General features: G+C 43.7%; 1 protein-coding gene across 1 annotated transcript; it reads right to left on the bottom strand.

Annotated features, from left to right (window-relative positions):
* Positions 1 to 323: 323 nt before the first annotated feature.
* Positions 324 to 22,866, bottom strand: LOC308297808 (cartilage intermediate layer protein 1-like; the record flags this gene model as incomplete). Its single annotated transcript, XM_080741375.1, has 8 exons — positions 324 to 367; positions 1,470 to 1,730; positions 2,195 to 2,368; positions 2,758 to 4,917; positions 7,670 to 7,827; positions 8,410 to 8,518; positions 10,384 to 10,707; positions 22,515 to 22,866. The coding sequence occupies 8 exons, from the start codon at positions 22,864 to 22,866 to the stop codon at positions 324 to 326; spliced, it is 3,582 nt and encodes a 1,193-aa protein (XP_080597501.1).
* Between the last annotated feature and the right edge of the window lie 70 nt (positions 22,867 to 22,936).

Raw genomic sequence — 22,936 nt, 5'->3', positions numbered from 1 at the left:
GTACACAATCCACTGATGACAAATAGACTACATGGCTCTCAGGCTGTACAGTATCTAATGCAAATCTCAATATGAGGCTTCATCACCAGACCACCAAACCAACTGGGACTGTTTCCACCACTGAAACCCATTGTCCGCAAGTTATCTAATTCAGCCTACAAAGAAACGGTCTCCTTTTGTGGGAGTCCTCTATTGTCTACTTAAAACATAAACGTCTGTCGTAAGCACACAGACTAGGAGACTATGAACCTTTTCACGTTCCAGGCTGAAAGCTACGGCTGACCTTTCACAAACACCCTCACTTCAATGACCCGCAGAGAACTCTAGATCAGCTCCCGGTGGCTTAATGACAGGGTGTGTTCCTCTGCTAAGGATGGGAAAACAACACAGGACACCACAGAAGGAACCTGAGCCAGCTCCCTGACTTGACGACGAGGGTCGGTTTTGACGGGAGCTTACAGTAACGACGCGTGAGACGATGTACAGAGATCATGTGCAGAAATCACAGTGTGAGGCAGGTGACGGGAACAGGAACACTGAGAACAAAGCATGAATGAAAGTACGTGGAAGTGACACTGCCATGTTGACCGGTCCATGTGATTGTGTATCCCCCGGCCCAAAAAACAAACAGGCTCGCATGCATGCACACACATAAACACAGGGGTGTCACAAGGGGGTGGGGGGGAAGTGGGACTGAGTTACTAGGGCCCAACGTAACAGGGGCCTGGAATTATTTTTTACTTTTTTCACTTGGTGCCGCGCTGTGAGCTTGTAGATCTGCTATTTTTGGAAAAGCCGTGAAAATGTGTGCAAATCTTGGAATATATGTATGTAACTTCTTGCTTCTGGGGGGTCCCTGGAACTAAATATTTTGAGATGGGGGTCTGTGGCCAAATACATATCATTTTGGGGGTCCTTCACATGAAAAAGCTCATGGGGGGCCCGCGGTGAATCCTTGTACCCAGGCCCCAGGGAATCTGGTGCGACACCCCTGCACACACACACACACACACACAGTTTGGGTCCCTGGACATTGTCTGATATGGAGCCTTACCCAAAATGCCCCTCCTTGATGCCTATTTTAATATCCGCCATTACCAAATAATGTATTTTGCATCATAACTCCTGAACCAAGCATTATAATACAAACTGTATGATGTCTACACCTATGTTGTGATGGCCAAGGATTACAATGATGTCATGTACAGCATCATAAACTGTCCAGGTGAATAATAATGGTCAATTAATTGATGTGAGAAGGAAATCACAGTATTTTATGTCTGTTGCAGATAGTATTTTGGCATACATGTTGTGTAGAGGCCAATTTGTGACTAAGGACCTTTATCTAACATGCCTATGAAGTGCACACACACACACACACACACACACACACACACACACACACACACACACACACACACACACACACACACACGCACACACACACACACACACACACACACACACACCTGTGTTGAAGAGGGTGGTGGTGTTGGAGAGGCTTGTGCAGTCGTCGGAGACGGCTGTGACGTGGACCTGGTACTTCTCCCCGCACTTCAGACTGGTGATGTTGCAAATAGTGGAGGCGGAGGTGCAGTTGAGCTCTGCGCCCGTGCCGTCGATGACCAGGGCCTTGTAGGAGTTGGCCCCAAACACCGCTCCCCAGGTCACCGTCACCATGCTCGTCGTACAGATGTATGACACGGAGATCGAACTGACTTTGTCTATGGCTGTGAGGGGAGGAGAAACATAAACAGAGCTTTAATGAAAAAGGATAGTGCATTTTTGTGGTAGGAAGATGAAGAGAGGAGGGAGAGGGAATGTCCATAGTACATTTAATTTAGAAAGAATCTGCATTATTTTATATGCACATCCAAATACATATCATTCTGGGGATCCTTGACATGAAAAAGTTTGAGAACCACTGATGTAGCAGCATAGGTTTTTCAGAAAACTGTTAGGATTTAGAAAGCATTTGTAGAATCAGGTCTTGATGGGTTAAATTAACATCCCCTGGTTCTACACAATGTACACAGTGCTCAAGCCGTGGACGCACTTAAGCCGTGGACGCACCCATGGCAGCACTGCAGCAATGTTGGTTAACAGATTGACTGGTTGATTGATAAAACACTGCAACAAGCTTGTTGCAATGCAGTTTGGAGAAACCGTGCTAATCAAATGATGAAATGCTCACTTTGGGTTGTGTGTGAGATGTTGGCAGGCTCGCCGGCCACCAGGAAGTTGTTGAGTGATGACACGCCGACAGTGTAATCGGAGCAAGGCTGCAGATTAGTGAGGTCCATCATTGTATCTGAGGTTCTAATGACGACCGGGGTGACGCTGGGGTCATTGTTGTCACTGAGTTTCACTTCATACAACAGGACGCCAGACAAAGCATTCCACGAGACCGTGGCAGTGCTTTTCCTCGTTGACACAATTTGCACACCCGTTGGTGGCTGTACCCCTGTGAGGAGAGAATATGGGCTGTTGAATCTGTACATTTCAAGTTCCCCGCCATTTACAAATGTCAATGAAGTGTCATTTCTAGTTTCCCTTTACATTTTACAGTTTGCACACTGGTCAACATTCGCACCTCCCTTGTCGGCAGGTTTGATAATGATGTCATTGTCTTTAGAAAGTAATACTATGCCTAACCCTAACCCTAAACCCTAAGTCTAACAGGTTAAGGTTAGGTTTAGGTGGTCTAACCAAAAAAAGGTCGAACTAATTACATGTTACCAGTGAATGACATGCTACCTCTGCAGCTGAAGGTCAGGGCTACCCCATCATCTGACTTCATTCCCTGAGAGGAACCAGATGAGGTGCCATCAAAGCAGCGTCCAATAGCGATCTCCTTTGCCACCGTTGGGTTCGGGTATGTGACTGTATAGATGCCATAGTTGTGTCCCAGTGGATCAAAAGGTGCCAGCATGGTGAATGCAGAGGAATCATCGTTTTGAGCAACTGGGGGACGGTTGGTGAGATAATCCTGTAGAAGGCTATTGATATTAATCACGTGACAATTTCCCTGTGGGATGACTGATACGAGTGTTCGGTCCACCTCAGCTTGGTCAAACAGCTTTCCGCTGCATTTAAATTCTACACAGGCTGCTGAGACCTGGGTGGCCTGGGTGGCCCAGGTGCTGCGTATATCCCTGATACCATAGAGCTTGCCTTTGGTCTCGAGGTGTGTTCCTCCCAGGCTCCTGGACCTGACCATCACTTCCTCTGGCCCGTGTATCTTGACCTTGATGAAGCAGGCCTTGAACTCCTGGGGATTGGGCCACCAGGAGAGGTAGTCGGGTCTCCATGTCCTCAAATCGGTCTCCTGGAAGGGAACAGCGTTGTATTCATACTTGGCCTTTCCCACTCGGAAGAATCGGAAATGGTTTGCATCAACAGGGGCGTTTTCACAGGCTACTAAACTCGTTTTGGGGTATATTGGCCCATTGGTCTCATCAAAATTAGTTGGGTCAGGTTTTGCCAAGTTGGTCCTGAAGGCTGTTTTCTTCAGGGCGGGATCATCGTGGTCTGTGCGCTGGTAGTCTAACTTATCCAGATATGGCTGGGATACTCCGATGATATTTGGATTCTTAGGGATAGAAGGAGCCGCCTCAAGCTCTTCCCCTCCCATCAACGCAGTGACATAGGCTTTATAGGCATCAGGCCTCTGGGCATCACAGAACGCTGTTAAACAAGCCCCATTGGGTCCAGTTATCACACTGGTAAAGCCTGCATATGCTGTGGGCTCCAGGCTTATCAGGTTGGTCACGACACCCTCCAGCTGGTCCGTGGGGAGGAACTGGTCATCCTTGTAGGCACGGACTTTGACGTAGCAGAGCCGGTCCTCGACCACGTCGAAATTGAACAGGCGTCTTCTGAACTCCATGTTGCCGATGAGGAACGTGCGCTCCTCTCGCTTGCTCCTGCCATGGCCACCGGTGGTCCTCTGCATGTAGCTGAATTCACTCTCCTCCTCCCAGATCCCCGTATCTGGGTTCAAGGACCACAGCTTCATCTTGGGGATGTGCTCTTGCATTGTGATGTGCTGTGTGTCGAGGAGGACCTGGCCAGCGCCTGCTCCAAGGACCTCCTGGTTCGTTTGGTCTCTGAAGTCCACGGAAAACATGCCATAGGTCCTCAGCGGGAGCATGTCGCCCTCTGCGTCCACAAAGTTGAGGTCGCTGGGGGCCGCGGCAGCCGTCGTGATATTCCTGGGATCAATGAATGTGATGCTGGCTTTCACAGTTCCTTCATATATCTCTCCGTTTTCCTTGTAGAAAGAATTTGGGGGAATGACTAACTGGCCTATGGGATCCTCCCCTTTGATTCCACCAAATCCAATGGTGTTGGTCTCCCCTGCATCGATATCAATTGGTGCCTGCTTTCTCATCACCTTCACCTCGTGGTAAATGGATCCTCCCCTCTTGTCAAAGATTAACACTTTTGTAGTGTCTATGAATTTTTGTCTGGGATCAGCAAAAGTCACAACCAGCCTCTCTGTCTCTGGTGGGACATTCAGTGTAAAACTTCCTTGGTATCCAGTGGTGCCTACTTGCTCTTTACCAATGTAGATGTGTCCAAAACGCAGTGGTTCATGGTTGTCGACACTGACCACTCTGCCACGAACCTGTACAATTGGCTCAACACACTTCTGGCAGCTGCACTTGGACACAACACGGACGGGCAAGCTGTAGCTCCCACAGTCGATGGTTTGACTTTCCATGCTTTCGACGGCACAGCAGAAAGCACCGCCATCCCTGCAGGACATATCAACATCCAAGGAGCCAGCGCATTTGTTGAGGGGGCAGTGGCCAGCGTTGTAATACTTGGAGTCAGTCCCAGGCTGAAAACAGTCGAAGGGCAGCCTGATTAGGTGATTCTCTGGAGTAGGATTACATGCCGATGTTCCATTAGCTGTGAATTACACAACAAAATTATGAATTAGTGTTGATGTGGACAGAGAATACATTTACACATGATATACAGCAGCATACACTTAAATGTACATAGAAATAGGATCAAACTAATAGTTATAGTATTACTGTAATATGTATCAGTGTGGCTGGGGATTAAGAAAATGTTAAATATTACACAAAGGAATCCTTTTTTTGGAAATGCATTTGCAAGGGATGGGTTACATTAATGCACACCTGGGGCTTTGCAATACAAAGTATGATTCAGCTGCAAAAGCAGTAACCTGTACTGTAACCTAATTGAGTGTATAACAAAAAAACATCTCCTCCCAAATAAGTTGAATATTGCAGACCGATGGAACTGTCTGATTAGAATACCAAGGAGCCTTTTGTATTTCTTCTGTAAAATAAAACATATATGTACTTAAAGCCATTCGAAAGAAAAGAGGCTAATAATGAAAACAAGCTGCCTTGTCATGCAGAGAGATGACACGCTGATCCCAAGGTATTGTTGTTCTATTTATTTATTTATTTTTTCTTCTGAAGAGGCGTGAGGTAGATTGATTTAACACACCCCTGCACATAAACCTTTTGTCAAGCTATAACAAGCACCTGGGGGATGTGCACTGCAGGGTGTATCTCTCCCACACACATATGGAAAAGGAATTGTCTGACTCCACCGCCGGAAAAAAAGAAGAAGAAAAAAGAACACATTTAAAGACAATCCTCTGGATTTCCACTCAGTGTAGTGGAGCTCTGGAGAAGTGGGACTTAGAGGGTTTTTACTGTGTCTAGGGGGCATCTCTCACTGAGCCCAGTTAATTCTATTGGGCTTATTGCCAGACCCATGAAATGGGTAGGCCTACATAAGCAAATGTCGGTCTGTCCGGTTTTTCTCCATAGATGGTCATGATGATGACATGATGATAACATGAGGGAGGGATAGACCGACAGACAAAGCCTTCATGTCATCACAATGACATGAGGGAGGGACAGACCGACAGACAAAGCAAAAGGCTTTGTCTGTCGGTCTGTCCCTCCCTCTTTTCTCCATATTTGGTCACAATGATGTCACAAATGATGATGACATGAGGGAGGGACAGACAGCCTATAAAGGGACAGACAGCCTATAAATGTACCATTAAATTTATAGGCCCAGAGGGTTGGCAGAACCGGGGTCTGGCACAACCAGGTTGACCTGGTCTAGTTTTTTCTTATACCTGGCCGCTTGTTTCTTTGGCAAAATCTGGCAACAGACAATTCCCTGTCACTTCCTTACTTTAGCCGGGGAGCCACTGTGCCAAAATGAGAGAAGACCTGTGATGTCATGACATACTCCAAATTTTAGTTTTTCATATTAATTTGGTCAATAAGGTAGAGAGGCCTGCTCTGCCGGAAACACAGCGAAAAAAAGTTTCCCATTGACTTCACTATACTGGGAAAAAACACACCAAAAAAAGTAGCATGTGAGGGGTCAAACTAAGAGTTCTTCATGATTCTGAATCCATTGCAAGCATTTGTTTTGCATGAAAAACATTCCTTGGGCTAGATTTCAGCCTCTCAAACCTGTGAAAAGTGATGAGTCATCACTTTTCACCGTTATTTTGGTCCGTTTTCTAGCCCAAGGAATGTTTTTCATGCAAAACAAATGCTGGATTCAGAATCATCAAGAACCCCTAGTTTGACCCCTCACATGCTACTTAAAGCATATTTTTTTTGGTGTGTTTCTTTCCTGTATATTGAAGTCGATGGAGTGAATATACAAATGGCCATAACATTTTTTCGCAGAGTTTCTGGCAGAGCAGGCCTCTCATTCTGTGTACCTTAATGACCAAATGAATAGAAAACTAGACCAGGTCAACCTGGTTGTGCCAGACCCCGGTTCTGCCAACCCTCTGGGCCTATAAATTTAATGGTACATTTATAGGCTGTCTGCCAACCCCCTGTCTGTCATCATCATTTATGACATCATGCCTTTTGTAGGCATGTCATCATCATGTCATCATCATATATACCCTTTATATAGAAAAGGGACAGACCAACATTTGCTTATGTAGGCCTACCCATTTCATGGGTCTGGCAAACAAAAATAAAAAGTATGTCATGACGTCACAGGTAAAACCCTATTCTTTGAGCTCATGGGCCTGTGGCTCCCCGGCTAATTGAGCACTGCTCACTTCGGGTGTGATTTTTGAGCGGTGGTAAACCGCTCCTAAGAGTGGCTGTGCGTGTGTCTGTAGCCACTTTTCCTCAGCGTTTTGCCATAACAATGTGTTTTCCTCAGTGTTTTTCAGTAGCAATATTTGTGTGTGCGTAGCCATATTACATCATATTACATCACCAATTATCTGTAGCCACTATCTGTAGCCACTTTTCCTCAGCGTTTTGCCATAGTAATGTGTTTTCCTCAGCGTTTTGCCATAGCAATATGTGTGTGTGTGTGTGTGTGTGTGTGTGTGTGTGTGTGTGTGTGTGTGTGTGTGTGTGTGTGTGTGTGTGTGTGTGTGTGTGTGTGTGTGTGTAGCCATATTACATCACCAATTACATCCTAGACTTATATCCTAGTCTTTTTCCTCAGCGCTTTGCCATAGCAATGTGTTTTCCTCAGCGTTTTGCCATAGCAATGTGTGTGTAGCCTGTATTACATCACCAATTACCAATTGAAGACGTTATGCAAGCACGACCACTGCTCACTTCACATTGGGTGTGATTTTTATTAAACATGTTTATGGTAATAAATACTGTATACGTACCAAGCACTGTGAGGAAGGCCTGAGAGGACTTGATGCTGCCCGCAGAGCTGCTGGCTTTGCAGTGGTAGTGACCTGCCTGCTCACGCTTCAGGTCTTTCAGCACAAGGTGCTCTTCGTACTTATACAGCTCCCTGTCCAGCAGAGTCCCATTATGGTACCTGAAAGGCAGGGGTGAGGGGGCGAAGAGGAGTGAGAGGAAGAGCAGAGTTTCTCTAAGACAAGTCGTCCTGAAAGAAACACACTCCTCAATCAAGGAGCCAGCCGAACATTTAAAACAGCTTCCATATGTTCGTGAGGCGCACGTACGAGAGCTATCTCCTCCGCTAGGGCTGCCAGGGGTCTTCAAAAGGGGGTCCTCAGAGTTACCACAGGCGGGCTGCCAAAACTTTGTGTGATATGATAAATGAAGCGTCAGCGTTAGTTTAAGTTCATGTCATGTATTGTGAAGCTCAAATTCTGTGACTTGTCTAAGTTCATAATTATGTATTGCTATTGTTCTGCTATTGTCTCCAAAACACATTAACACAAATCCAACATAGACTGATGACAGTGCTGTCAGATAAAAATCTGCAATACATTTGTATACAATATATAGTGTCCCTGCTTTATCTCCCTCTCAGCTAAGGGTCCTTGGCCTGAAAACGTTGAAGACCCCTGCGCTAGGCAGTTTCACACAGGTCCAACCTGTTGCTCAAGATTTTTTACTCTAAAATTTGAGACAGTGTGTTCGGCCATCTCACCAGTAATATTCATCAGGCGTCGGCGCTCCTGTTGCCCTGCAACACAACAGCACACGTCCTCCCTCGTAGCGCACTTTGTCCTCTGGGTGTTTGACGATGTACGGCATCTCTGCAGACAACAGAAGGAAACAAGCCCTCAGGACCTCACTCTGACTGTTGTTAACGGAACCACAGGGTCCTCAGAACATAAAACTCAATCAAGCCTTAAAGGAGTAGTTCACCCCCCAAATGACTGTTTTTCTATTGATTAATCATGGAGACTTGAGTTCATATTTTTGGGTTTTTGTTGCATTCCTAAGAAAAGAAAAATGGATTGCAAGAGATTTACCCCCATTGATTCCGGATGGGGACCCAAATCCATTCGGGTCCCCATCCGGAATCAATGGGGGTAAATTTACTATTATCACATTTTTGTCTTAGGAATGCAACAAATACAAAAAAAATCACACCCGTGTGAAGTGGAGCTGTGTGTGTGTGTGTGTGTGTGTGTGTGTGTGTGTGTGTGTGTGTGTGTGTGTGTGTGGATCATGTGTACCGATTTTTGTGACATTTGAAGAAAATATGTAGGAAAAGGAGCAAAAAGTGTGTTTTGGAGAAAATTCAAGATGGCGGAAAATCTATCATGGTGCAAATGGGCGTGGCCTATATGGGGAGATGCGTCATGACCCAAGGAATCCAGGGAAAAAAATATTTTTAATTTTCCGACCTACGGTTCAAGAGTTACAGGCCAAAACGTAAAGTGGGGTGTTATGGCGCCACCATGCGGCCAAATGACACAATTATTTTTTATTTAATCCTTGAAACCATTATGAACCTCCTCTCCAAGTCTTGAAACTCTAGCCCCTATGGTTTGCGAGAGACAAATAATTGAATGTGAGTTTTTGCGATTGCCATTATAAGTCAATGGGGAAAATTAATTCACTAATAAATTAATATCAATTAAACTATTGAACCTTTCTCTTAGCAAGTTACTAGCCCACTATTCCCGAGTAAGCCGGTCGATTTGACATATGGCGCGAGTGTGTGGTGGCAAAACTGTGGGACTAGTAGCGTGCCGAAGTCATGCTACATACAGACACACAGACACACAGACACACACAGCCACGTATAGGGGAGCCTGTGTTTCACACAGCTCCAAAAATATATAGATATTGAACTCAAGTCTCCATGGCGTGAGTAATCAATAGAAGAAAAGTCATTTTGAGGTGAACTACTCCTTTAAACCTTAAACTATGTTGGTCTCCACGCTTATGAAGAACGATTGGTGCAGGGATTGTATACTGCAGAGGTGAATACCCTGTTTATTTAGTTTCCATATGGAGGTTTGTATAACGGCTTGAGACTTCTTCAGGCTTTCCACTTGTAGTCTATGTCACTACTATATTTACTGTATTTGTTTCCATAGGTGGTGACTATATATATAATGTCCAGGGATGTCCATATATGGGCATAAAAGGGATCTCCATTTATAATGGGCATAAAAGTATGTGTGATGTCAGACGACATAATCCATTATGGCCAAGACGATGGCCAAGACAGATGGGCGTTGGGCGAGGTCGCTTTTCGCCCTTAGAGATTATACTAGGAGGAAGATTGTTTCCAAAAAAGTGTACAGAAAATGTTAAAATTAGGTTTTTATGGCCACACCAACCAGTTAAGGGTGCGTTCGGAAATGCACACTGGGTGTGCTCTCAGTGTAGTGAGTGCAGTGGGCAGTGACGTTGAATAAACAAACGACAACATGGCACATCAGTGCGCATTTCCGAACGCACCCTAAGTATGCCTGGTTAGCCACACCCACAGTGTTGGGTATATGGTAAAAGGGGAGGGGATGATTGTATGATGTCATTAACTCAGTGTTTTTCAGTAGGGCCTTTTGACTCAGAGGCTTTCAGTTTTCAGTAACTTCATAGACACATACAAAACAGAAAAAGTACAAAACTATAGCATTAATCTGCAGTGACACTGACTCACCAGCTGACTTCAGCACAGCCCGAACCCAGGATGAACCTGTGCTGTCAGTACTGGCTGTGGAGTTGACGGTAGCCGGTGCAAACCTTTCCTTTCTGATGGACAGCTGAGTCAGGCTAGAGGAGCAGACCCCTGGCAGGCTGAACCAGCCATCGGCGTCCGTCTGAGTGCGGATTATCTTTGGCTGGCTGGCCAGTGCCACACTGGCACCCGCCACTGGAACACCAGTCACCGTGTAGACCTCGCCATGCAACGAGTGGCCGTCACAGACACAGCGGCTGCAGTCCTCGCTGGGACGACCCTCGGCACACACAAGCTGACATATAGCTTAAGGAGAGAAACAGATGTCAGTCACGCAAATGTCAGTCAGTCACGTAATGTGCATAGTTAAAGGGATAGTTCACCCCAAAAAGTTTTTTTTTTTCCTTTTTTTTAATCGATGACTCACCCCATGGAGATTTTTTTTGTTTTGTTTTGTTTTTTGTCACATTCCTAACCCAATATTTTGAGGATACTCTTTGTGTCTCCATGGGGAAAAAAGCAGGCTCTTAGGGAACCACTGCTGGTCATCAAAATATTAGAAATGCAACAAAAACTAAATAATATCCATGAATTCAAGTCTCCATGGGAAGAGTGATTGATAGAAAAATAGTAATAATTTGTGTGAGCACTCTTGTCATAGATGTAACCATTTATTGCAACAAATGAAACACAGTTATACTTTATAACCAGTAAGACTCCTTAACACTTTGCAAGCCACGGGGAGCCCCAGAATATACCGGACATCTGAGCAAGGAGTCTCAGCCGCGTCATCTTTTACCGTACTTTGTCATTAAAAACGAAATAAATGATTTTTATCCGAAAATCTGCGATCTTCTAACCTTCCCTAGTCACCACTCGTCCATCGATAGCGCATGGCTCGTCTGACATGAAGCAGAAGTGACGTCAGGTCCATTCCTTCCAGAGGCTCCCAGCAGCCGCTAATTTTCTGTTTATACGTTAGTGCTCGCATAGCAGGAGTGCTGCGGGCTATGCGAGCGAAACTGTTCATATCTACTCTTGAGTCATCCGTGGATTATTTGAGCAGACATTTACGTGAACGGATCGCGCACGCGAAACACACGGGGAGAAGACGCCTCGGCCAAAACAGCCACTCTATCCCAATGGAGATCCAGATAATCACGGTGAGCTAACGACCTGCAAAGTTTGTGCAAAGTTTGGCATGGAATGGGGCAATGGTGGCGGAGATATGAGTAGGGAAAAAGTGCGACAGACTGACTGACTGACAGACTGACTAACAGACTGACTGACTGGCAAAATTAAGCTAAACCATGCTAAGGTAAATCAGGAAACAGGATGCAGAAACTCCACATCCATAAGAATTACAGTAAGACATTGACATTCTGTTAAAGGAGCACTTCACCTATTTTCAAACTTATCTTCATATAATTGGTAGCCTACTAGAAACACTTATTCAGTCAGCAGACAGGTGATTACAGCAGGAGATGAATGATTAAATGCATTATGATCCTGTATGCTAGAAAATATTGTTTCTTCGAAATAATTGTTTAAAATTAAAACATTCTTTTTTAATAATTCAATGAATATTGCAATATTGCAAGAGAAGTCCGGTTTCCCTATAGAGGCCAGTGTTATGAAATACACAAAAGTGTATTTATCTCGTAATCTACTCCAGATCACGTTCATGTTTAAAACGAGCCCTTCTCTACCGGCCATAATGTTTCTGTTCTGAGTGAAATGAAATACAATCACTTGAAAATTTCAGAAAACTAAGATTACATTTACCCTTAGTTGCCAGGGTCTAGTTTGCTACCTTTTTTTATGCAGGGGCATTACTTTTGCTAGTTTGAAGTCCTGGGGGATATGACCCTGTTTGATGGATAGGTTAATTATGTGGGTAATGATTGGAGCAATGGAGACGGCTGAGTCTCTTAGGCCGGACTCACACATATGTGTGAAACATCTTCTCCGTATCGTCTGAGAATGAGGTTTTTTTTTTGTAGTATTTATTAACAAACTCTTCACCATACTGCCCAGATGAGGCAACTAGTCTTTTGACAAGTGAACGGGCTATTTTGAGTTTTATTGATTCCAGAATATCTGAATTAAACCATGGCTCTTGGCGGGCTTTAACCCTGGTGGTTTTCAAGGGAGCCACGTCGTCTAAAGTAGCTAGATATTTAGTTTTAAAACCAAACCATACTTCTTTGACATGCGTCCGTAAACAAGTCATCAAGCTTAGTTTCAGAGAACGTTAACATTTTGACCTTACCAGTGGTTGTCGGTTTCTCTGTGGTTGTGGTTGTTGTTGACTTTTCTGTGGTTGTGGTGGTTGTTGTTGGTTTCTCTCTGGTCGTGGTGGTTGTTGGTTTCTCTTTTGATTGATTGATTGATTGAAGAATTTATTAGAAGTTTGCAATAGAAAAAAGTACAGTTTCATGACAGTACAAATCACTGGTACAAGGTCAACTAAAAGGAGATCCTAGAAAGCCAAGGCTTATTTCCACAGGAACCACACTATCTCATATAACATTGAAAGACAGACGGATAGAACATAGTACTTTATCTAGGATAATATCAGTTTCAAAAGCATAACATCAAATACAAAGGCAGAAAAAAAGAAAAGGGGAGGAGCATGGGGGCTTAGTCTATTTACAAGTCACAGGTAGCAGCTGTCTGAAGGTGACTTTGCATACCAATTTTGAAGGAGGCTAGGGATTTGCTCTCCTTTAGGGCTTGTGGAAGGGCGTTCCACATGTTGATGGTATAGCAGGAGAGCTTTGTTTAGTGTTAAATCTACGTTGATGATGATTAGTGGATCTGCCTCTGGTGTTGTGATCGTGAACATCCATGACCTTTAAGAAGTAGTTTGTCAGGTACATGGGTATCTTGGAGGTGTAATGTATCTTGTACACCAGGCCCATTGCAAGATGCTGTACTCTGTCAGCTACTTTGAGCTAACCCACACTTTCGTGGTGATGATCGGTAAGGTGGGTCTGAGGAGGAAGACCAAGCACAACCCTAATTAGTTTGTTCTGGGCTGTTTGGAGCTTTAACTTTAAGGCAGCTGGGGCGTCGCGATACCAGACAAGGACTCCGTAATCAATGAGGGGCCCAATAAGAGCACCTCCTAGTGTCTTTCGAGATTTAATATTGATCAGCGGGGCAACCCTTTGCAAGAAAAAAATGTGTTGGTTGACTTTATTGATTACCTTGGTAGTCATTTTTTCACTGGATAGGTTAGCCTCCAGGATGCAACCCAGGTAGCAGATGTGTTTTTATCTCTCTATCACAGTGTCACCTACTTTAATTGTGAAGTTCTCAACTAGGCTAAGTTTCTGACTAGATCCAAAGAGGATACATTCAGTTTTACCTAGGTGAATTGAGAGTCTGTTGTCATTGAGCCAGGTGCAGATCATGTTTAGTTCACAGTTAAGGGCCTTTTCAACCTGCAATATGTCTCTGCCTGAGACTAGGAGAGCCGAGTCATCCGCGAACAGAAACAGATTGCAGTCACAAGCAGATGACATATCGTTTACGTATATTAAGAACAACAGTGGTCCTAGTATACTCCCTTGAGGTACTCCACAGTTTACTGGGAGGGGGGGACAGGGTTCCGTTGACTTCCACCATCTGTTCCCTCCCCACCAAGTAAGAGTGCATCCATCTCACTGCTGTGCTGTCAAGACCAATAGCTTTGAGTTTTTCAATCAGAATAGAATGATCGACGGTGTCAAATGCCTTCTGGAGGTCCAGCATGACCATGCCGCAATATTTGCCATCGTGAATTTTCACGTTTTTATGTAATCAGGTTGTGGTGGTTGTTGGTTTCTCTGTGGTTGTTGGTTTCTCTGTGGTCGTGGTGGCGATTTGGCCACTTTATCGCTGCGGGCAGCTATATTTATTATTATTAGTGGCCAAGCCACAAAGTGGCAAAGGCCACTCATTCTTCCGCCACTTTTTCTCTAGTGGCTTGACCGTGCAGTCGCTTTTTATGAAACTCAGCAGTATGGTAGAGGACTATGCCAAACGGCGAAAACACGAAGCTCGCAATAATTGACCAAAGGGTGGCGCTGTAGGAAGCCTTTAAAATTGCAAACTTTGAACAGTAATAGCTCATGCTCTGTTTGACGTACAGCCATGAAACCTGGACACACATATGCGTCTCCTCATGCGGAACAACTTTTACACTCTGACTTTTGACCTCTGACCCTTTAGTTCTCCCACTATTTTGAATTATATGAAAAACAGTAAAAATCTATCTCCTCCTGGATGCCCCCTGCTTGTGCATTTGTCATTGATTGATTGATTGAAGAATTTATTAGAAGTTTGCAATAGAAAAAAGTACGGTTTCATGACAGTACAAATCACTGGTACAAGGTCAACTAAAAGAAGATCCTAGAAAGCCGAGGCTTATTTCCACAGGAACCACACTTTAAGTATCTCATATAACATTGAAAGACAGACGGATAGAACATAGTACTTTATCTAGGATAATATCAGTTTCAAAAGCATAACATCAAATACAAAAGGCAGAATACAAAGAAAAAGGGGGGGGGGGAGCATGGGGGCTTAGTCTATTTACAAGTCACGGGTAGCTGCTGTCTGAAGGTGACTTTTCATACCAATTTTGAAGGAGGCTAGGGATTTGCTCTCCTTTAGGGCTTGTGGAAGGGCGTTCCACATGTTGATGGTATAGCAGGAGAACGAGTTAGCGCCTTGTTTAGTGTTAAATCTACGCTGATGATGATTAGTGGAGCTGCCTCTGGTGTTATGATCGTGAACATCCTTGACCTTTAAGAAGTAGTTTGTCAGGTACATGGGAATCTTGGAGGTGTAGTGTATCTTGTACACCAGGCCCATTGCAAGATGCTGTACTCTGTCAGCTACTTTGAGCCACCCCACGCTTTCGTGGTGATGCTCGGTAAGGTGGGTCAGAGGAGGGAGACCAAGCACAACCCTAATTAGTTTGTTTTGGGCTGTTTGGAGCTTTAGCTTTAAGGCAGCTGGGGCGTCGCGATACCAGACAAGGACTCCGTAATCAATGAGGGGCCCAATAAGAGCACCTCCTAGTGTCTTTCGGGATTTAATATTGATCAGTGGGGCAACTCTTTGCAAGAAGCGAATTCGTTGATTGACTTTATTGATTACCTTGGTGGTCATTTTTTCACTGGATAGGTTAGCCTCCAGGATGCAACCCAGGTAGCAGATGTGGTTTTTTCTTTCTATCACAGTGTCACCTACTTTAATTGTGAAGTTCTCAACTAGGCTAAGTTTCTGACTAGATCCAAAGAGGATACATTCAGTTTTGCCTAGGTGAATTGAGAGTCTGTTGTCATTGAGCCAGGTGCATATCTTGTTAAGTTCACAGTTAAGGGCCTTTTCAACCTGCAAAATGTCTCTGCCTGAGACTAGGAGAGCCGAGTCATCCGCGAACAGAAACAGATTGCAGTCACAAGCAGATGACATGTCGTTTACGTATATTAAGAACAACAGTGGTCCTAGTATACTCCCTTGAGGTACTCCACAGTTTACTGGGAGGGGGGGGGACAGGGTTCCGTTGACTTCCACCATCTGTTCCCTCCCCACCAAGTAAGAGTGCATCCATCTCACTGCTGTGCTATCAAGACCAATAGCTTTGAGTTTTTCGATCAGAATAGAATGATCGACGGTGTCAAATGCCTTCTGGAGGTCCAGCATGACCATGCCACAATATTTGCCATCGTGAATTTCACGTTTGATGTAATCATTCAAATAGATGAGGCATGTATCTGTGGAATGGGACTCTCTGAAGCCAGACTGGAACTCGTAGATCAGTTTATTCTCTTCAAGATATCTAGCCACCTGTTCATAGACAATTTTTTCCATTACCTTAGAGATGGAACTAAGGATTGAGATTGGCCTGTAGTTGCCAGGGTCAAGTTTACTGCCTTTTTTGTGCAGGGGGGTTACCTTGGCTAATTTGAAGTCCTGGGGGACATAACCCTGCTTGATAGATAGATTAATAATATGGGTAATGATTGGGGCAATGGTGGCAGCTGAGTCTATGAGAAATTTGGGGGCAATTTTATCATGGCCAGCGGCCTTGAATTGAGGTAGGGTGCGCAGTTTTTTAAACACTTCATCAGTTGACACCGTGGCAAACTCTTTATTTCAGACTCTTTATTTAATTTTGACACGACTGATAAGGTTTTATATTAAACTGTATGGGGCTGCCGCGACTGAAGAGAAGTCTGGTTTCCCTATAGAGGCCAGTGTTATGAAATTCACAAAAGTGTATTTATCTTGTAATCTAACTCCAGATCATGTTCATGTTTAAAACGAGCCCTTCTCTCCTGGCCGTTGTGCAATAATTGCACTGATGAACGTGGCTGAGTGAAAGAAACTAGACCAGGTCACCTGGTTGTGCCAGACCCGCAATGAAAACTAGTATGGCACTGAACTAACACATGAACACACAGGATTTTATAGTCTCAGCAACAAAGCGTAGTGAGCTTGTAGATCGGCTGTTTTGACTAGTATGGCACTGAACTAACACATGAACACACAGGATTGTATAGGCTGAGCAGCTGGAAATGTTTGTGAGCTTGTAGCTGGGCTGAGGAATTTATAGTGTCAGCAGCTCGTCAGCCAACTCAACTCAGCTGGTCCTGTACAGGTGACGGCACTCAAGGCAATCAGAGGAAAAGAGGGACCGACAGACCGACCGACCGACAAAGCCTTTTGTAGGCCGACCCCCTGGGTCTGGCAAATACGGTCACTCGAACATTTCAGAAATACTCAGATTACTTTTACCCCAAGCCCCAAAATATGAAGAAAAAAAAACTATAAAATACTGTGGCACTGTGATTAAATCATTGTTTAATCGAAGACACTCAGCCTACATAGAACGTTTTTCTTTTTTTTAACAAACATTGACATATTACCTGTGGCTGTCTAGTGTAGTGGCTAAAGCAAATGCCTTGCATGCTGAAGGTTTGTGGATCAAATCCCGCCTGCGGTTGATATCAGCGCAAGCATAAAACCATGAAATTTGGTAGACTTGTACAATTTGGCTCCCTGAACATTGTCTGTTATGGAGCCTTCCAAAACATGCCCCTCCTTGATGGCTATTTTAATATCCACCATTACCAAATCATGTATTTTGCATCATAACTCATGAACCATGCATGATAATAGAAACTATGTGATGTCTACACCTATGTTTTGATGGCCAAGGATTACAATGATATCATTTAAATAATCATAAACTGTCCAGGTGAATAGTATCAGAGTATTTTATGTCTGTTGCATATACAGTCTTTTGCATACATGTTGTGTAGAGGCCAATTTGTGTTTTTACCTATAACTCCACCGATTAGTGTAAAACTTTCTATGCACACTTCCCAGAGGCCAAGGAAAACCCTGTGCCTTGCATTTTTCACATCTGCCACCCGAGGGCCGACTTACAGTACACATTCTTCGATATTGCTCCTTCAGATTTTATCCAAAAATCACACACATCAGTGCACAGTATCTCTACAGTGATGTAATCATGACGGATTTGTCAGATATCATATTCTATGTAATTGGCTAACATTGGATTCCACGCACATTCCTACTAGGCCAAGGAACAGATGCCACCCTTCTCACATTGGCCTGTTAAAGTTTTGCAAAAGTTGACCTGCTGTTATAACTAGGGATGGAGCCCGAAAACCGGGTCCATTACAAACCCGGTTCTGAATTTGTCGAGACCCGAGTATCAATAAGCTTTTGCTTGTCGAGCCTGTTATCGGGTAAGCGTTATAACGTCACGTCATGGGCCGCCGGGATGGGAGGTAGGCTACGTTGCGTCATTGATAGTTGTGTGCTTTGCAAGTGCGTGCCGTGGAACAATGGTGGAACGCGTGAAACATTAAAAACTTTGGTTACATTCTAGAAAAGACAAGAGGAAAGCTAAATGCAATAGGCTATATGCAGCACGGCCACGGTTACATGCTCGGGAGGAACACTTCGACAATGCGGAGGCACTAATTCAATTGTCCATAGTGAATCACATAAAACCCACCCAAGTGCAATAACTTTGAATGTCTGCGACGAGTTGAAACAACGCTAGCGGCGACTGTTGCAGCAGCGCGACAACCGTTCTCTTCCACCCAAAGTATGTGGTGCTTGAAAATATGAATGATTCCATTGATAATAATCCGTTGGGGATACTCAAAATCCCTGCCATAGAGTTATAATATATCGCTCGGTGCGAATGAATCCGTAGCGTCGCCAGCGTGACTTCTTCTCAGTCTACCGAAAATAGCAGATCTACAAGCTCACAACGCGGTGCGAGCAGACGCTGTGTGAGCTTGTTGATTGGGTATTTTTAGTTGCGTGACACCGTCGTACTATGCGTTATAAATTACACTTTTAAAGAGACAGTATACATTTAGTTTCTTCAAATATTTTCCAAAAATAAAAAGGTTACTTGCCTTCTGTCTGTTAAACCTATACTATGTAACCTTTTTTATAAAACAAATCTTAAAATAGTCCTAACTGTTAAATCGCTAAAGTTTTAGAACACCCACTCCGTTATTTTCAGCATAAAGCCTTCTCTTTATATGTTTTCTATGAGCCGTGAGGGGGGTAGAATTTCACGGCAAAATTGCGTCATCTGCATCATCTGTTTACCTTGTGTATACGTTGGCCAATCAAATCGCAGATCATACACACGTGATACACTACCGGCCAATCACAGTCTCTTCAGGAAGTAGCCTCCCTCAGCAACCAGTGTTTACGATGGTGAAGGATTCTTAACCTCTCACTCTCCAAATCCTGCTCAGAAAATTACGTTCTACCCCTCCACCGATTCGTATCGGTCGCGGTGGTTTGCGGCGCCGCTCCCGTGGTCCGCGGCGACTCCGGGTGAAAAACGGCCGAAAAAAGCAATACCGCGACTGACCACTAGTTTAGCAACTTACACAGTATAGCTTTAAGTTAAAGTACTGTATTTCAAGGCCCTAGTCATATGTAGTGCAAATATTAGATTTTTGTTGTTGCTTAAAACAAAGAAAAGATAATGGAAAAAAATAGATATGCATTACTGTAAAAAAAGAAAAAAGAGAGAAAAAAAGACGCTTCTAGTATACCTAACTATACATTAGTATAATTTTACAGTAGGCTATTATCAATAATTTATGAATAGCACTGTAAAACTATACTATACATATAATATATATAATATATATATCTTTTTTAAACTTCAGAATTGATAGTGTCTCATGTCTTTCCACAAAAGAAGATGCTCAATAGTCGGCTTGATAAAAGGCTCGATAAGCATGATCGATAAGGTGCTCATTATCAATAAAAATTAACGAGCTCGGCTTGATAAGCATGATCGATAATGTGCTCATTATCAATAAAAATGAACGAGCTCCATCCCTAGTTATAACAAGCCAATGTGAGAAGCGTGGCATCTGTTCCTTGGCCTAGTGGGAATGTGTGTGCAAATCTTCACACACATAGCAGGCTGCATCCATGATTTGAGGCATTTTGTTCAAAAAGGAGCAATCCTGCAAACTTTGGAATCCAATATGTTAGCCAATTAGGTAGAATATATCGGACAAATTTGTGTGATTTTTTGATAAAATCTGAAGGAGTAATATCGAATAATGTGTTTTACATACTGTAAGTCGGCCTTCTGGTGGCGCTATAAAAGGCAGATGTGAAAAATGCAGGGCACAGGTTTTTCCTTGGCCTCTGGGAAGTGTGCATACAAAGTTTTACACTAATCAGGGGAGTTATAGGTAAAAGCACATATTGGCCTCTACACAACATGTATGCATAAGACTGTATGCAACAGACATAAAACACTCTGATACTATTCACCTGACCAGTTTATGGGCCTTTCATGGCAATCGGACGCTACATGCGTGATTTGAGGCATTTTGTGGAGTAAGTAGTAAGTAATTTTGTAGGGAGAAAGTACAATATCAATGAGTGGCCTTCGCCACAGCGTGGCTTGGCCACTAATTAACTCATTGAGTGCCTATCCCGAATTAGTTTGGGATATATTATCGCATACCAGAGTGCCTATCCCGAACATGTTCGGGATATAAAAAAAAAAAAAACATTTTGAAAAAAAAAAATTTGAATATTTTTTTTTGGACCCCATCAAATCTAGTGAACATGATTTCAATCGCGATTTTGCATGTTCCACCCCCATACAACCCCATCTAACATACAGGGCAGCCATGTTTGTTTACATAACATGTAAAACATAATGGCGATTATCTCAAGAATGCCTGAACGGATTTCCAATCGGATTTTTTTGTTTGAAAGCTGTGAACAAACTGCAAAAATCCACTCCAATGCAATCCAGGATTGCATTGGATTTTTTAGAGCTCATTCTTCTCTGTTTTTTTCCCATGCATGAGGTGTGCAAGGTTTAATCATGGCTAAGTTGACGAAAATAAGGCTTCTAAAATGCTTGGTAGCCAATAGCTAACTTCAAGCTAACTTCATCCTCTTCCTGTACATGCACAAAGGAAAGTGTTCAGGCATGTCATGGCTGCAGGGCTTCAGCATATACCAGCATGGGAAATGGGATTTTCTCTGGCCACTGGGCACCCTCTAGTGGTGAAAGGGTGGCACTAGATGAGTTAAGTGGCACTCTGCCACTCCGTGGCTTGGCCACTAACTAGATAATATTGTTCCTGAAGAAACAATGTGGGCTTGCTACAAGCCAAAAAAGAAAAAAAAAATAGCATGCTCGAATTGGAATTATGGCTGTTTAAAGTGCAGCCAATAGGGAAAAAGAGATGTCGGGGATTCAGCAATTACAGCTCATCCCTATTGGTGGTAAGTCCAAAAAACACTTTTCAAGATGGTAGCATGCTAGGAACTGGAGTTATGGCAGTTTAAAGTCCAGCCAAGAGGATTACAGAGGGCAGCACTTTGATAACAGTGGGACCTCTGGCCAATGAGAGGAGAGATGGAAAGGTCTAATGAATGCTATGGGCCTTAAAATAGCCACGTTTCACAGAGCAACTCGTTGTGAGCGTCTGTAGATCAAGTCATTGTCTGCTCTCAGCACTGTATTCAAAAGCATAAAAGCAGCACCTGTTGCTACAGAATGCAGGCAGCGTGACTCACGTGAGCTTGCATATCAGCTACTTACCACATCTTGTTTCTACTGTGATCAAAAAGGTGGTTATAGGAGCAAGCTTTTTCCAAGACATTAAACATATAAACATGGGGTTTGACACTGTTCCTGATGGAACTCAGGGGGCTGTAGTTAACATTCCGTGTCTCTGTGCTTTGTTAGTTAAATTGCATGAAAGAAGACAAGTGTGGCTACATGTCCAAAAAACATGCGTGTAAGGTGAATACTTTGGCCGTGAGGACAATTTGTTTGGAAACGACAGTGTGACATACTTGAATATCGTTTGAACCACGAAAAAGTCCAAAGTCGTGTGAGCATTTAAAGTTTAGATCACGTTCCTACAAAAAGGTAATGATGCTGCAACATCTGTTGGGTTTTGGGCAGAGTAGCGATGCTGCAAAGGTGAGATGCATTTGAAGGTTAGATCCAATACATTCTATGGGATGAAAAATGTACGATAACGTTACATATTTCAAAAAGTATAAACCTTTTTGAAAATTCAAAGATCGCTGAACATGTGTGTGTGTGTGTGTGTGTGTGTGTGTGTGTGTGTGTGTGTGTGTGTGTGTGTGTGTGTGTGTGTGTGTGTGTATTTCCCATTTGTGTAAGAAGTTTCAGAAAACAAACATTTCCCTATAGCCTTTTATCCCTGCATGTCTTTCTCTCTACTTTTACTAGATGCTTTGTGTATGATGAGGAAAGCGGCAACATTGGGATTGTTAAACGTGACAGGGTATCAACCACATAGCAACTGTTTCCTCCATGGGAACATCAGAATATTACCTTTAAACTAGCCTTTGTAGATGTAATCATGATTAAGTAATAAACTGCATTGCCTAATGAAAGTAACTCATAAAAGACTTCACACTGGGTGTGATTTTTTACATTCAGATGGAGGGTCTTGGCATTTTATATACGGGCAGATACATTTAGAAATATTGTCATTTGTTTCTCGGGGTGAAGTATTGTCAATCATCCTCACCTGTGCCGTGGTCGTCGCGATGGCTGAATTTCAGATTCAACTCGGTGTCGTGATGGCCGATGCTCAGCTCCAACTCGGTGTCATGGTCGTCATGATGGCTGATGCTCAGCTCCAACTCGGTGTCGTGTTCGTCGTGATGGCCAATGCTCATCTCCAACTCTGTGTCGTGGTCATCGTGATGGCCGATGCTCAGCTCCAACTCTGTTTCGTGGTCGTCGTGATGGCCAATGCTCATCTCCAACTCTGTTTCGTGGTCATCGTGTCGGTCAAGACTGAACTGGAAATGGGCTCCTGCAGTGTCAACCTCACACACACAGAAGAGGACAAACAGCAAGACACGGCAAGCCGTCATCCTGAAACGCAGTGAATGTTGAGACAGCCTGCAGCCATCCTATATACACTCACCGACCCCAAAAGGAACA

The sequence above is a fragment of the Nannobrachium achirus genome (assembly GCF_963921795.1).
Source record: "Nannobrachium achirus genome assembly, chromosome: 14".
NCBI lineage: Eukaryota > Metazoa > Chordata > Actinopteri > Myctophiformes > Myctophidae > Nannobrachium > Nannobrachium achirus.
The sequence above is the reverse complement of the archived record's forward strand: the minus strand, read 5'-3'. Positions and strand labels throughout refer to the sequence as shown.